At 35.8% G+C, this 17,888-nt stretch overlaps 1 protein-coding gene across 1 annotated transcript in view; it reads right to left on the bottom strand.

The window, feature by feature from the left end:
- EFCAB13 (EF-hand calcium binding domain 13) overlaps positions 1 to 17,888 on the bottom strand; it is a 180,397-nt gene that overhangs the window by 8,331 nt on the left and 154,178 nt on the right. Inside the window, exons 28-29 of the mRNA XM_027872969.1 lie at positions 12,513 to 12,656; positions 4,808 to 4,954 (exon numbers count right to left, since the gene is read on the bottom strand). Coding sequence (XP_027728770.1) covers positions 4,808 to 4,954; positions 12,513 to 12,656 — 291 coding nt within the window. The remainder of the gene's footprint in view (positions 1 to 4,807; positions 4,955 to 12,512; positions 12,657 to 17,888) is intronic.

Below are 17,888 nucleotides of genomic sequence, written 5' to 3'. Positions count from 1 at the left end.
CACCCCTAAGTGGGAAAAATATACATAGCAAGAAGTTTTGCATTAATAATCGGTCACTTAAAACTATATCTCCAATGTAGGAAAAAGTTAAAAGAAGATAAATTGACAATACTTACTGGTAATGGAATATTAAGTTCATATGTTTTAAAAGTCACACAGTACCAAGCAATAAAAGAGAAAAGTTTCAAATATAATAATTTTGAACTTTGTACTCACGTTGAATATCACTAAATGGTTCAGATTTAGCCAAAGTGTCAATAAATTCTTGTAAATTCACTGCTTCATCATCTACAAAATAGGAAAATAAGTGTGTGTATACATGTGTAAATACATACATACAGATAGTCTAGCAGAGAGACAAATGAACTCTCAAAAAGATATACATAAAAATTCCAAAATGGGATGTTAGAAAGTCTGGTCAGCTTCCAATCTTTCACTTTCATTTGTCTTATGTGACCTGATCCAAATTTAAAACAATCAGAAACAAATTTGGTCATCACTTCCCTCCTGCCTCCTTAGTTCATTGTATTTTAAATCATTCTATAATCACTTGTTATTTGGTAACAGTGAATTCCATAAAAAGAAACAACAACTTACAGAGTTGAATTGTTCTGTTTAATTAAATATGTTTGTGCTTATAAATGCCAGAGAGACAATGATGGTGATAATCAGCATTTATATAACACTTTAACAGTCACAAACAGGCACTTTAAATATGTTATCTCATTTGATCCTCCTAACAACACTATTATGAGGTAGCTGCTATTATTATCTCCATTTTATATATGGGGAAACTGAGGCAGATAGCCATTAAGTGCCTTGCCCAGGGTCAAAAAGTTAGTAACTGTCTGAAACAGGATTCATACTCAGGTCTTCCTGATCTCAAGCCTAGCACTCTACCCACTTTGTCACCAAGATGCTCTAACCTCACAAAATTAAGAATAAGATCCTGTCTAATACAATTCTAGACTTCCCTTTGCAATAAAACAAGTACATTTATATGATCAATGAATTGGATGAATATTTCATACAGAAAAAAAGTGTTATGACAACCTCATTATAAGTTGCAGAGAAAATGAGGGACTGGATAGAGGCTGACCTCAGTTGAATACTTACTTACCTATTGACACACTAATACAGAATCCTAGGCATCAAAAGAATCTCTGTATAAAGGGCGTAGAAGCAAGACAATAATAGGGAAGAGGGAAGAATGATGAAGGTCGGAGTTCTTCCAGGCTGATGGAAGCCACGAATAGTTAGATTAAGATGATGACACATAAAGAAAATAATGTACATCAAAGCATAGGAAGCTACTTCTGAGAGAACTAGAGAGTTTCCTATTATGCCTCCCCTCTCATTCTAGTCTCATCCTAGACTCCTTAAATCCTCATTGTTTTTCTTAATTTAAAAAAAAGTTATTCTATTTTTTCAATTAACAAGCATTTATTTTCTTGCTCCCATTTCTCTCACTGGAAAAAAAAAGAAAAAGAAAACTCTTATAACAAAACTCTTCTAAATACAAATAGATAAATAAAACAAATTCCCACATTGGTCATATCTAGAAACTTATGTCTCATTCAGCATTCTGAGTCCATCACCTCCCTGTCAGGATATGGGCAGCACATTCCATCATCAGTCTTCTGGACTCATGGTTGGTTATTGCACTGATCAAAGTTCTTAAGCTTTTCAAATTTGTTTGTCTTTACGTTATTATTGTGTAAATTGTTCTCCTGGTTTTGCTCACTTCACTCTAAAATTCATACAAGTCTTCCCAGCTTTCTCTGAATTTGTACCTTTTACTATTTTAAAAATTAGTTCTAGCTAGCTATTTGTTAATTTTTGGTTTTATTGATAAATTTTTTTACATTATATATTTGCAGATTTCTCCCATATTATTAAAGATCTCATAACAAAATGGTAAAGCAAAACTGATACTAAGGTGATGTCATCTGAAAGTGTACGTAATATTTTACACCTGTAATACCCTCTTCTATTTTAAAAAAAATTAACATAAATCTATTTTTCCTTCTTACCCTCATTGAAAAAAATAAAAGAAAAAAGCAAATTTCTTGTTATAGATATACATAGTCAAGTAAAATAAATTTCCCCAGTGACTATATCCATATGTATAGAAATATGTATATGTATATATCTATGTCTCTCTCTCTCTCTCTATATATATGTATATATCATTCTGCACCCTAAATCCATTACCTCTCCCTAATGGATAGTTGTGTCATCATCATGGGCCCTCTAGAATCATGAATTGTCATTGCATTCATCAAAACTGTTATAGCTTTCAGAGGTATGTGTTTTTATAACATAGTTGTTACAGTAAAAATTGTTCTAGTTCTGATTATTTCATTCTTCATCAGTTTATAAAAGTCCTTAAATAATTTATTTTTAAAATATTAATATATAAATTATATATAGATTGTTCTGGTTCTGTTCACTTCACTCTCCATCAGTTCATAGAAGTCTTCCTGTGTCATTTTGAAATCATCTATTTACTTATCCTTATAATACAACAGTGTCGTAAGAAATTCATATACTACAACTTATTCAAGCTATTCTTCAATTGATAAGGATACCTTTAGTTTCCAGTTTTTGTCACCACAAAAAAGTATAATTTTTTTTACACAAAATACATTTTTCCTTTCTTTGATCTCTTTTGGATATAGGTCTAAGAACGATATTGCTGACTCAAAAGGCATGTACTATGTTGAACCTTTATCAATTTACATGCCATCTTGGGGTGGGGGGAGGTGAGAGATGGGGAGAAAATTTGGTACTCAAAATCTTATGGAAGGAAATGTTGAAAACTAAAAATAAATAAATTTATTTTTTTAAAAAGGCATATACTATTTAGTCACTTTTGCATATGATTCCAAATTGCTTTCCAGAATGGTTATACCAATTCACGGATCTATGAACAGTGTAAAATATGCCTATTTTTCCAAAGCCTCATCAACATTTATCATTTTCTTTTTTGTCATCTTTGCCAATCTGAGGGTTGTGAAGTAGAACTTCAGAGTTTTTTTTTAATTTGTATTTTTCTAGTTATTAGTGATTTTGGAGCCTTTAAAAATATAGTTGTTGATAGCTTGAATTTCTTCCTTCAAAAACTACATGTTAATATCCTTTGATCATTTATCAGTAGAATAAAGGCTCTTATTCTTATATATTTGAATAAATTTCTTAGACTGAAATACAAATATATTCCTTGTTCCTCTAATTTGTTTATGATGTGACTTTTAAAAAAAAATCTAAGTCATGTATCCATTTGGAACTAATCATGGTATATGATATGAGGCACTGATCTTTTTTGGATATAGGTCTAATGGTGGCATTGCTGGGTCAAAGAACATATACCATTTAGTCACTTTTTGCATATAATTCCTGCCAGTCTTCTTTTCAATTTCCTCAGCAGTTTTTGTTGAATAGTTAAGTCCTAATTACGGGAGCTAGAATCTTTGGTTTTATCAAACACCAGACCACTAGGCTTATTTGCTTGTTTATGTTGTATATCTAATTTGTGTCACTGACCCGCCTATTTTTTAACCAGTAACAGATCATTTTGATGATTATTTCTTTGTAGTATGGTTTAAAATCTGGTTTTTTAGGCTCCTTTCTCTCTTACTTTCCTCCCATCCCATAATTTCCCTGGAGATTCTTCTTTTTTTTCAGTCAAAGACAAGGTTTATTAAAGATCCACCATATTGACCAGATGCTTAAGGAACTGAACATTTGTGAGCTATTGGCTACGTTCTTAAGGAATCTGAGCTGAGATTCTTGATCTCTCGTTTCTCTGGATGATTGTTTTTCTAGCTCTATAAAGTAATACTTGGTAGTTGGTGAAGCATGTCACTGAATAAATAAATTAATTTATGTAGTATTGTTATTGTTGTTACATTGCCAGCCTACCCAGCAGAATTAATACATCTCCAATTATTTAGGTCTATTTTTATTTCTGTAAAGAGTATTTTGTACTTGTGTCCATAAAGTTTCTGAATATGTGTGTGTGTGTTGGTAGGTATATTCCCAAGTATTTTATACATTCTAGAGTTATTTTAAATTAAATTTCTCCGTTTCTTCTTCCCAGATTTTGTTGATTATACATAGAAAAGCTGATAATGACTATTTCTGAAGCCCACCTTCAGTCTGCTCCCAATATAATCCTGGGTAAAAGTGCTAGATTTGGAGTCAGAAACTCCTAAATTCATACCTTGCTTTGGAAACTTACTTAACCATGTGACTCTAGACAAAACACTTAACCTCTCTTCACCTCAGGTTCCCCAATTGTGGTAACAGTACCTACCTTTCATAGGGTTCTTGTGGGGATCAAAAGAGATAACATATGGACAGCACTCTGCCAACTTCAAAAACTCAATAATTAGTCGCTGTTATTACCTTCCAGGAGAAGAAATCTGTCCTTCTGGAAAGTTAGGTCACTGCTTCTACTGTCAAAGGTGGCTTAGCCAACAGAAAACTGGGTTCAAATCCAGCCTTAGACACCGACTAGCTGTGTGACCCTGAGTAAGTACCTTAACTATTGTCTGCCTTAGTTTTTTCAACTGTAAAATGGGGATAATAAAAACACCCTCCCTCCTACGGTTGTTGTGAGGATCAAATGAAATAATATTTGTAGTGTTTAACACAGTGCCTGACACGTAGTAGGTGCTATATAAATGCTTATTCCTTTCCCCTCTCCCTTTCCTACTGGAGTTGTAGCTTTGCCAATGGGGAGGTGGGGGGGGAGAGAAGCATAATCTGAGCAAATAATCCCGTTGAAGGCTAAAGTACTCACCATCAGGTGTCACTGTTTTCAGCGTTTCTTGAATGTCGTCATCAGATACCTTGACTCCCAACTGCTGCAGGGTAGGCATCAATTCATCAAATTTTACCTTGCCACCATCAATGACATTTGTGACAACATTACATGCATCTTCTATTCCTGTTTGTGCATATGCCAACCAAAAGAACAAGACCATTAAGTTGCCGAATCTAAAGAAATATACTCTAGCCTGATTTGGGTTTTTTGGGGAAGAGGAGGATGTGTGCATTTTCTAGAGCAGGGGTTCTTAAGGTTTTGACTACAACGAACTGACCTGACAACCACTTACTTATCCTTGGTACCATAAAAAGAAAAGAATCACTGCATTTGATGAGATATCAATGAGGTGGTATTTGGCTATATTATCATAAGCCAAAAACAAATCCATGAAGAAAAAAGATGGACATGTCATGCTTGATGTGTGGAGCTCCTTTTCCTAGATAGCAATGGATCAGCAGTAAATGCCTAGTTATAAAGGAAATACTATAAAGAGATACCTGTTAAAAATTTGCCATAAGCTGTCTGATTGCACATGGCTTATGACTCATGACTAACTTTTGGACTTCTTCCATTTTATCACTACCTACTTACCTACCTACATTTGAACCTCAAAGCTTCTTTGGTTTTTCCAGAGGCTGCTCTGTTCTGGGGATCCAAACTAGTAACACAGAGGGCAAAGGAAGAGGCATTAGCTCTATATCTGATCTCTGTAGATCATCTTTGGGTAAGGTGCCCAAGTTTTGAGTGGAACGGTGGAACGGGTTAGTTCCATGGTCTCCAGAAACTTCTGAAGTATTTTAGGAACAATTTAAGCCTGAACTATATCAGATTTCTTCCTGTCTCATTCCTCTGAACCCTGCTCTAATTCCTAAAGTGGTTAAGGATGGCCAAGGAGAAGGAAAGTTGAAAGGATTTCATAGAACTAGTTGAGAAGATGATATCTGAGAATGGGACTTTTGGACCATTGCTTCTGATACAGCTTCTGATATGGACAGGGGAAGATGTGCACCAAACCAGGCTGCCAATGTGACTAAGAGGCCTTTAAGCTGGAGGGAAGGAGAAAAATGTCCATATATGTCACCCAAGTCATAATAATGCAGAGAGTAGTAGGCATAACATAGGAAGAATATCAGTGATGACTAGGAATTTTCTAGACACAATAAAAAAAAAACCCCTGTGTCTCCAAGGTTTATACACTAATATAGGAAGGCAAATTCAATCTCATTGGTATCACTGAGACTTGATTGATTGAGACTGTGATTCACAGCTAGAATCTGAAAAGAAAAGCTATCCCTTGTGAAAAAAAGATTCAGTATAAAGGGTGATAGAGCAGCATCGTATATGAAAAAACATCTACGTAGCAAATCCATAAATCAGAGGGAGAAAATTTTAGTTGAGAACAATTAGGTGAGGATCAATTGCAAGAGAAAAAGAAGCAATAGAGAGCACCCAACCAAATGGAGGGAAAGGTGAGAAGATCAGTGAATGGACCACAATTCTGCTATACTGAGGCAGTGTCTAGAGGTAGATACTAGTCCTATAGATTATTACATGCAATTTGAAGAAGATAAAGGGGTGGGAAGATATATTTAGAAAATATATGAAGACACATTTTAGGATCTCTTTCACTTCTAAAACCAGAGCAGTGAATACATTCTCGGTTTTACCGTACCAATAATTTTATCCCTTAAAAGATAGAGAAGTAAGGGGAAGCTGGGATATTTGAGGAGATATCAACATGTCTATTAAAGTCTTCAACTGTGAGAATACTATTTGCTCTCTTTTTTGTTGTTTTGTTTCTTTTCTCGTGGTTCTTCCCATTGGTCCTAATTCTTCTTTACAACATGGCTAATGTGAAAATTTTTAAAAAAGCGTTCCACTGTGAGGATAGAGATTGAGACGGAGAGGAAAACTCTGATCTACACAGAACACAAGAGGAAGAAAGAAGAACATCCTATTGTCTCCTGGTAGATAATAACTGCCAACACTGTACAGTGTTGTATATACAGTGATATAAAGAAATGGTGGGAACCTCAAAAAAGAGGAGAGTTTACCGAATGATAGTGGTAGAGGAAGGGTGTGGAGAGAGAAAGACACAGAGAGAGACAGAGAGAGAGACAGAGACACAGAGAGAAACAAAGAGACAGAGGCAAAGAAAGACATGGGGGGAAATCAGTAAGTGTCTGAGGCCAGATTTGAACTCAGGAAGATGAATCTATCTTCCTGTTCCTTGAGACACAGAGACAGAGACAGACATGGACAGAGATAGAGATAAAGACAGAGAATTTATTAAATGCTTACTATTACAAACACTGTATAAACTGCTGAGGATAGAAATACAAGCACACAAAAAAACTGGTCCTACCCTCAAGAAGCTTATATTTACATGGTAGGAGACAATGCATAAAGGGGAATTGGAAAGGTGAGGGTGGAGGAGAAGCGTACACTAGGTGGGAACAGGCTGCTGGTGAGGAGGTAGGGAAGAACTCTTGAGTTGAGCTGGAAGTGAAGTAAACAAGGCTGGGGTCCTTCATTAAATGGTGGTCCAGGCTAGGGAGTCACAAGTTTAGAGAACAGCTACTTAGGGCTGAGGTTTCTTCAGGGTGGGAAGGTTGCTGGTGTGAAAGTGAACTATTAACCACTCATTCCCTTGTGATTTTCCTTGTACAGCTATTTTGGAAGGATAATCTTGTAATTTTATTTAGCTCTTCTCTGTAAACTTTCATACCTTGCCTCCTCATTTATGTTATAAGGTCCTTTCAGTTAGTGAGTATGTCAGATATATTTTTGTATCACTCACAGGAACTATGGCACACAGAGCCGGTGCCTGTTAAGTATTGGATGAATAGTTAAATGGACAAAACTTCACCCCAAAATAGAAAAATATGGAGCAAGAGGGTTGGTATTCCTCTTTTACCAAATAAGACCAGACTGCAACTTTATAAAGGAGTGAAAAGATGGGGATTGAGGAGATCCTATAAAAATTACATATGTTTAGATTTTTAAAGTCACAAAATTTGTCCCCACACAGGAAAAGGAAAGTTTCAATCATACTAAATTTGAAGTTTGTACTTACGTTGGCATTCAGGAAATTGTTCAACAGTACCTAATTTATCAACAAAGGTCTTCAAATTCACCAGTCCATCTAGCACAAAAGGAAAGGAGGGGGAAAAATCAGACATTTTGGAAATGTGAAACTAGAGCCAGATCTACAAATTGAAAAGTAAATGAGAGTGTGGCAGTTATATGAAAAATATAAAAGACTATGTGCTCCTTGAGATCAGAGAATTTTTTCTTTTTGTTATTGTGATCTTTGTGTTCCCAGTCCTTATTACAGAGCCATGAGGCTGTTAAAATGCTTGTTGAACTGAATTGAACTTCCAAGCCTCCTCCTCTTCACTTTGTAGTAAGAAGACCAGGACCAAACTTAAAACCATTGCATAAATTAGAGAATTATTTCATCCCACCCTTTTAGTTTGTCATTTTAAAAACTTATTTTTATAATTATTTACTTTTTTTTTTGGTGAGGCAATTGAGGTTAAGTGACTTGCCTAGGGTCACACAGCGAGTGTCAAGTGTCTGAGGTCAGATTTAACTCAGGTCTTCCTGACTCCTGGGTCGGTGCTCTATCCACTGTGCCACCTAACTGTCTCTTTATAATTATTCACAATTCTGTAACTGTGAAATCCAAAAGCGGAAGGTGGAAACTATTTACTCAAATTATCCTTTGTTTTGAAAGTTATAAACATTCACCAAAAAAGCCAAAAGATGAGCCTAACTCAAAACGCAAAGCATTAAATTCCTGTCAAAGAGAGGTGTAAGAAAATAAGCACATTTACAGGACCAAAATTAATTCAGGAGAAAATTTCATGGAGACATACATATGGAACATCAACTCCATTACTGCCTTTCTTTATTATTTCCTTTATGAGTTAAAGGGACTCCTAAAGTAAAGTGACCCTTTACTTAAGAGGACAACCATCAAAAGTGCTTCAGCCTCACTCATTTGCCTACAACAACCTGTTTTCTATTCATTAAAGCACATTGAATAGGACCTGTATGGATCAGTTTATTACCAGCCATTAGGTGAATATAATTAAAACAATTAAATGCTCCTTTAAAAAAATAGTAAAAAATCCACTGTTGCATTCTTATGACATATAGCACTCATATGGAAGTCAGAAGAAACAATACAAAAATATTCTCAAAGTCTTTATGAAGAACTTTGGAATCAATTGTGTGACATGGGAAATCCTAGTACAGGATCACCCAGCATGGCAGGCTCCCATCAAAGAAGGTGCTCTACTCTATAAGTAAAGCAGAACTTTAGCAGCTCAAAAAAGGAGATACACACATTTAGAGACATCTCCTCTCCAAATGTTCATATGGACTATTTGTGCCTGATCTGTAGTAGAGCTTTTAAGCTCGTATTGGTCTGATTAGCCTTGACCCCAATATAGTGATGCTTTTTTACAACAACTAACCAACCATTAGGATGCGCCAGAGCTGGGACTAGGCTAGAGCAAGATGCTAGGGGGGCACAAAAAGAGATCCTTCTCAATTTTTAATACTTTTGGGGAGTTGAAATATCATTAACTTCAATAAATGCCAAGTTTTGATGTTAAAAGAGTAAAAAGAATTACAACATTTACGTAAGGTTTAAAAAGTACTTTTTACCTATATTATTTCATTTGATCTGCTCTACATGGCTCAGAATTCTTTATGTTACAAAGGCAGGTCATATGTGTTATAATGAAGGTTCAAGGTATTGTGTGGACAGTAACATATAAAGAGCACAACTTTTAAATCCTAGAGCAGAAAAAAGTGAAATTTTAAAACCTCTCATAGAATTTGCATTGGCCTCCTACTCCTCTCCACAAAGTTGATTATTTCATAGAAAGGAAAAATAGAGAACAGTGGCAACGAGGTGTTGATATGGGGTAATCCCTTTGTAAAGTGTGAACAACTTTCTCTGACAGAATTAAAGAGAGCAACTTCATTTGACTAAGAAAAATTGGACATGCCTTTGAAGGCCTTTAAATAGCTAAGTTCTAGAAAAAAATCGGCAGTTCTGCAGAGTACATACCAAGAGCTGTCTATAAAGAAGATTACCCACTTCCTCCTGCAGAAAAGGAGGAGGTTATTTATCTCTCTTCTTCTCTCCTTGCCCCCACTGCCCATGTAGCTTTGAAAAGGAAATTACTTGAGATACTGAGTCCACTGGGGGATCAGAGATACACTCCAGACAGACATGGATACGAAAAAGTATTTTGTCTAGGGAGGAAACAGCTTCCAGGACTGGGATCTCTGGAAGTAGAGAGAGAGAAACCATCTGTGGATACAAAAAATTGCTGCATAATGGAGCAGATCCTGGAAGCCCAGCTGCTAAGATGTCCACCAACAATGATGCTAGACCCAGGGGGAGCTTGGTGAGGAGTCTACAGAAGAGAAAGGACTTATAGTCCCGACAGTTCCAGGAGATAAGCCTTTCTTTGACTACACATGTTCCCTATATATATGCCCTATATGTACCCTAAGTTTGTACCATTTTTCCCGCAGACGCTGCATTTGTGATACGGAGCTCATATAAACCTACTGTTTTTTACTATGTCATTTTAGTGAATACTTTTTCTTGTAGCTAATTATGTCTATTGGCTATTAATGGAAAGCACACTAGTAGGGGCTAATGAGCATAGTCCTAGAAATGCATAGGCACAAGGTTACTCCTAGAACCTAAAAATATTTACCTGTCTGGGGACACAACTTTTAAGTGTGAAAGCAAATTGGAGGAGTAGCCCAGAAGAGGTGCTACACAAAAATGCCTTGTTCTAACTCTTGACTGTATGGGTCAACCAATATAGATATATTGAATACAAAATTGTGTTTTGTGTGTGTGTGTTTGACCATACAAAATCATTCTTTTCACAGAAGTATCACATGGAAGGAGAGGAGAATGTTTAGCTTGGAGACAAGACTGAAGAATTATAGGATCATAGATTAAGATCTGATTTTTATAAACGAAGACACCAAGGAACAAAGAGATTAAATGACTTGCCCAGAGTCACACAGCTAGTAACTCTCTGAAGCAGGATTTGAATTCATGTCTTCCTGACCATATGCTGGATACCTTCAGGTATCTGAAGAGCTGCTACATTAAAGAGGGATTAGGCTTGTTCTGTTTGGCCTCAGAAGGCAGAACTAGAAATAATAAGTGGAAATGATGAATACAGAACTTGATTCTACATAAGGAGAATTTTTTTTATGATTAGATTTGTCTCAAAGTAGAATGGCTGTTCCAGAAGGTGATGAGTTCACCAAGATGGTCAGTCTTCAAGCAGAGGCTAGAGGATCCCTCGATGATGTTGTACAGAGTCTTCGTACACAGCTAAAGATTGGATCAGATCTCTAAGGACCTTGTATAGTTGAGATTTTATGTGTCTATTAATCACTTGGCAGTAGGCCAGCATATATTCTCAACTGGTATACCAACCCAGAAGAACCACAGTAATATAAAAAGAAACCCTGCAAATAGAGTGTGATGCAGAGCCAATGCTCTGGGAAGGCTGGGAAGACAAAGAATGAAGGAGAAGACACTTTCATCATTGCAGAACTGGGGGGGTACTAGGAGTGTGTCATGTTTGTATATGCTGTCAAACTAAGTCACTAAGTAACTGACTTAGTGCCTAGCTTTAGGAAATGGAAAGTTCAAATCAGGGAGGAGGAGAGCGACATGTCCAGAAATAACTGTGATGTAAAAACAAAATCTAGCAATACAACTTGAAAAGAATGGAAGTGGGGGATGCCACAGGCCAACAGAAAATGAGTGCACTGGGTGTCACTTCATACTGTCATTGCATCAGGATACAGAGAGCTGCTACTAGGAGAATTATGGAATTCCTAATCACTGTCATTCCTCCTCCTCCCCCAATACCAATTGATACTGCTTACTCTCCCTATTCTCTTTTCCCAAAAAAGAGTCTCTTCCCACTCCTATCTAGGAAAAGAAATATGCCTCCCCCCACCACTCTATGAGCTAAAATTATTTTCAAATTAACTACCTCCTGCCCCCAACCCATCTGCCCCAACAGAAATGACTAAAATTTTAGCTCTCCCACTAGAAAGAACATATTATATATAATGTAATTAAACACCTTGATAAATAGCTGATAAGACATATAGACAACGGGGTATAGAAATCTATTCTGCCCTACAGGAAAATAGAAGGGGAAGGGAATAAGAGAAGGGGAGGAGATAGGAGGGAGGGCAGATTAGGGGAAGGGGTATTCAGAATGCATGCCATCTTGGGAGGGGGAGAGGGACGAGATGGGGAGAAAATATGGAACTCAAAATCTTGCGGAAGTGAATGTTGAAAATGAAAAATAAACAAATTAAAAGATAAATAGCTGAAAAGGGCAGCTAGGTGGCACAGTGGATAGAGTGCCGGCTCTGGAACCAGGAGGACCTGAGTTCAAATTCAGCCTCAGACACTTACTAGTTGTGTGCCTCCGGGCAAATCACTTAATCCTGTTTGCCTCAGTTTCTCCATCTGTAAAATGAGCTGGAGAAGGAAATGGCAAACCACTCCAGTATCTCAGCCAAGAAAACCCTAAATGGGGTCATGGAGACTTAGACATGACTGGAAAATGACTAAACAACAACAAATAGCTGAAATACTTACCATCAGTCTCAACGGTTTTCAATGTTTCTTGAATATCTTGTTTAGTTAGCTTGACACCTAAGCTCTCCAGGGTAGAAGGCATATCAGAGATCTTGACTTTCCCCTCAGCAAAGTTGGTGACAGCATTGAATGCTTTTTCTGTTTCTGTATATGAACAAATCAAAGAGCAAAATTATTATTGTGTTTAAAGAAGCCTAAGAGTTTGCTTTAGTTAACATACCAATTTTCAAGAAGAATAATTCTTCTGATTTCATAAGTGTAAAGAACTCTTAGAAGAAAACTGCCTTTACTAATGGGGATCAGTAATTGCTTTGCAACCAATAGTCTTAGAGTTGCTAGGGGACACTAGGAGGTTAGGTGACTTTCCTAGGGTCACACAGCCACCACTATTTGTCAGAGGTGGGATTTGAACCCAGGTCTCCCTGATTCTGAAGCTGCCTCTTTATCCACTATGACTGCCTTGAGTTTTTGGCAGTGCTAAAACAACCTGAGAACACAGGTTCTCTTTTTGCCACTTCTAGACCCTTCCTTTGGCTGGAGCATAATATACATGGAATAGAGCAGTATGAGATACAAAAGTAGCGTGGCACCAAATTATGGAAGGCTTTGAGTGCTATCTAACAAACTTCAAACAGGAAGACATGACAGAGTTTGAAGTAGAGGAATGAGATGACTGGATCTATGTATACACTTTCATTGGGTAACTCGAGATGATAACAAAGGCAGCAGAAGATTTTGACTTGTTTGGTTGAATTTTGATCTGAGTCATATATTAGTTTGGGATCCCTGGAAACAGTAAGTTTCTGAATTCACCCTTTGGCAGCAATTTTGACCCATTGTTCAAAGGCTAGCCAAGTCTGTGAAGCCTTCCCAGTTCATCATAGTTCACAGAGATCTCTCCCTTCTCTGAACTCATATTATTTCCTATCTATAACACTGAACACAGTAACAGCAATATTATACGATGATCAACTGTGAATGACTTCACTATTCTCAGCAATACAATGATCCAAGACAATTCCAAAGGGCTCATGATGGAAAATGCTATCCACCTCCAGAGAAAGAACTGATGGAGTCTGAATGCAGATTGAAGCATACTATTTTCACTTTAATTTTATCATTTTTTTTATTATTTTGGTCTGTGTCTTTCACAACATGACTAATATGGAAAAATTTTGCATGACTACACATGTCTATCCTATATCAACTTGCTTACCATCTCAGGGAGGGAGGAGGAAAGGGAGGTAAGGTAAGGAGGGAGAAAATCTGGAACTCAAAATTTAAAAAAATGAATGTTTAAAATTGTATTTGCATGTAATTGGGAAAATATTATCAAATATTTCCATGTTGGGGGCATCCTTCTACATCATATAAAAACCTAGTTTGGTTATAACCTAGATTGGTTAAATTTCACTCACCAAATATTGAAGCAAGGGGTGAATTGTTATTTAAAACAATGGTACAAATTAATAAAGGATGGAAAGTGAGCAGAGAGGGAATAGAAGGAAGTCCAGTAAGAAGTCAAATTCTTAAATCTAAAAAGTCATAATTTACAAAAATGTCAAAATTTACATTCCAGAACAGCAATGAAATTGTTGTCATTAATCCCACTTTTAAAATTCACACTCACTTTCATCCTCTGTGAATTCATCATACTTAGATATTTTGCTCACAAATTTCCTTAAATCCACTGTTCCATCATCTGCAAAAGGGAGGAAGAAATCAATTGAGAAACTTCAGTGGAGAGAAAAGTTAAACTTAGAACATACCATCTCTAAGGCTAACTAGCTGAATTTATCATGGATGGGTCATTTTTATCTGGGCCTTAGCTTCCTCATTTACAAAATACAAATTTCCTTCTAATTCTACTATTCTACAGTTGTTCTTTGTTGATGAAACAAAAAATCTGCCTAGAAAAGTCACAAGGATGATTCAAAATGGAGAATAAACTTTTGCTAAATTCTACATTTAAATGTGCAAAAAACTAAAAAGCATTTATATATAACCAGTTAACTTCATATAAATTTAGTTAAAAAACACATCATACTAGTCTTAAATGAAAAGTGTGGCATTAAGCTGTTTCCAAAGAGTATTGTGCTGTGTTTTGTTTTTTCTAAGATAAATGCTTTTCCATGATAAGTTAGAATTGGTAAAATAACTAAATATAAGAGTATGGATTCAACTAATAACAACCAAGTGTGTGTTCTCACATCTCCTCAGTTCCCCTACCCCTCAGGCTCCTCCCTGCCTCTGATTGGAGAGCACAGAGGATAGACAATGGTGAGTTTCTCCCAGATCCTCCTTTTAAAGAAGGTGCCCAGGTCAGCCATCTTATCATTTCCCAGTAATTGCATTCTTTTGGACTTCATCATCACCATCCCTCCCAGCCAGGGACCCTCTCCTCTCCACTCCCACCTTCCCAGTTTTCAGTTTTCCCATTAGATTGTATGGGTTGGGACTATATTTTGCCCTTATTCATTTCCCTAGTGCTTAGCACAGTGCCCTGCATGTAGTAGGTGTTTAGTAAATGTTTATTGACTGATTACTGGCTTTATCATTGGTTCTGTTCTGTTCAATATTTTTATAACATAAAAATTTAAAAAAAACTATCATCAACCATTTCAATAGCAGCTATTTGCTCAAAATAATTTAAATGTGTTTACTATAATTACAACATAGCAGATAAAGCTTATTAAATTTAATTGGCTATTAGTTGAAGAAAATCAAAGCAATTATATTCTCCTTTCAAAATATCTTGGAATGCTGCTGCAAATTGTATAACGTGGTTTGCTGTTATTAATAATAATAGTAATCTAGGGCAGCTAAATGGCATAGTCGATAGAGTACCAGGCCTGGAGTCAGGAAGACTCATCTTCATGAATTCAAATCTGGCCAGAGACATTTACCAGCTGTGTGACTCTGTTCAGGTCACTTAACCCTCAGTTCTCAAATGAGCTGGAGAAGGAAATGGAAAACTACTCCAATACCTTCCACAAGAAAATCCCAAATGGTGTCACAAAGAGTCAGACACGACTGAAACAACCGAACAACAACAGAAATTTTCGCTTTCTATAGCTCTTTGCATTTTACATAGTTTTCCTCATAACAATCCAGTAAAGTAGGCATTTTAAGGTATTAATAGCAACATGTTATCTATGAAGAAATGAAGCTCAAAGAGCTCTCTTTTGACTCTATGCACGTCTTGTCCTGTAACTACTGTCTTCCATCGAAAAACGAAAGCCATGCTTCGTGGTCATTCTTCCAAAATCATCATTAGCCTCGGCATTGATTAGAGCTCTTAAGTATTTGGAAGTTGTTCTTCTTTGTAATGTTGTGGTCATAATACAAGTAATTCTCCTAATTCTGCTCATTTCACTCTGAAGTTCATACGAAATTTCCCACATTACTCTGCATTTTTCCTTTTCATTTCTTCTTATAGAGCAATAATATTCTGTTTTATTCGTATAACATGATTTGTTCATCCATTTCTCAACTGATGGGCACCTAATTTGTAATTCTTTACAACAAAATGTCAGTGCTACAAATAGTTTTGCATATATAGGTCTTTTCCCTATGTCTTTGATCTCTTTAGGGCACGTACCTAGTTGTATCACTGGAATCAAGAGTATGTACAGCTCAGAGCTTTGGGGGTATAGTTCCAAAAAGTATGGATCAATTCACATTTCAAAATGAGTGTTTTAATGTGCCTGTCCATTCATAGATCCTCTGACAATTATCATTTTCCTTATTTGTCATCTTTGTCAATCTGATGAGTATAAGGTGAGACTATCAGAATTTTTTTAATTTACATTTTTATTATTATTAGTGATTTGGAGGATTTTTCATTTGATTGCTGATAGCTTGCATTTCTTTTTTTTTGAAACGTATCTCTTCACATTTTTTGACTATTTAGCTATTAGGGAAATTTTTGTCATATATTTATATCAATTCCATATATTTCTTATGTATCATATATTTGTCAGTAAATTTTTTTTGTAAAGACTTTCCGCAGTTAAATGTTTCCCTTCTGATTCTAACTGCATTGCTTTTGTTTGTACAAAGTATCTTCAATTTTATGTAATCAAAGTTATTGATTTTATGCCCTGTAATCCTCTTTATCACTCTTCTCCTATTCATAATTATGAAATGTCTTTTTCCATCCTCCTATAATTTGTTTATGATACGACCTTTATAAAAAAATGAAATCTGGGCTATATATCCACGTGGAGCTTATTATGGCATATGGTATACAACGCTGATCTAAGCCTATTTCTCCCCAACTGATTTCCAATTTTCACAATATTTTTAAAAATCAAATTGTGAATCCTTATACCAGTAGTTGGTATCCTTGGACTTTTTGAACACAATGCTACTTTATTTCAATCCTTTCAATCTATGTACCTAATCTCTTTCTTTGGTCAACTTTTCCATTTTTTTTAAAAACCAGAACTAAATAGTTTTGATGATTTTTGATTTGTAGTATTGTATGAAATTAGGTACTTTTAGTTATACTTCTTTCCCACTATTTCTATCATTTCTTTTAAGATTTTTGACTTTTTATTCCTCCAGATGAATTTTCTTATAATTTTTAAAGTTCTTTATAATAATCTTTAATAGTTTTATTTGTATGACAGCAAATTCATAAATTAATTTCTCTCCAATTAAGTATCTCTTTATTTTTGTAAAAAGTGTTTTGTAGTTATAGTCATATAATTCTTGTGTGTGTCTTGGCAGGAAAACTCTCAAGTATTTTATATTTCCTCTACTAATTTTGAATAGAATTTCTTTTCCTAGTTCTCCCTGCTGGGTTTTGTTGGTAATGTACAGAAAGGTTGATGAGTTCTGTGGCTTTATCTTATATCTTACTACTTTAGTTAAATTATTGTTTCCATTAACTTACCAAACCTAATGAAAATCATCAAAGAGTCTGTGCTAATTGAAATCAAAGCCATCATGTTCAAATTATTGTCATGTAACAACAAGACTGGCACTTAGGCCAGAGGGCTAAGACTGCCCTCTCTCACTAAGGGCTCTCAGCTGTGGGAAATTGCTTAGACTAGGTGACGCTCTGGTGTATTCTGATCTCTAAAAAGAGTAGGCCAGATCCTTTTCTTTCATTATTTCTGGCTTCTTCCCTACCCCAGACCCCTGGGTGAAATCACTTACATGAAGTTTATATATGGCTCACGCCTAGGGTCTCCTCCATTACTGACTAATAAAGTATTCATTGTACAATGTAGATAAGTATAGGGCAGCTATTTATTCCTCCTATCCAAAAGATATGATTCTGACAAAAAGATAAAACACAAAATACTCAGAAATATACTGACAAAGACTTAAAATATGAAACAGTAACCCACAACTCCTATTATACTC

This window comes from Vombatus ursinus, unplaced genomic scaffold (assembly GCF_900497805.2).
Source record: "Vombatus ursinus unplaced genomic scaffold, bare-nosed wombat genome assembly UNPS02014801.1, whole genome shotgun sequence".
Classification (NCBI taxonomy): Eukaryota; Metazoa; Chordata; class Mammalia; order Diprotodontia; family Vombatidae; genus Vombatus; species Vombatus ursinus.
This window is presented reverse-complemented; position numbering and strand designations above follow the sequence as displayed.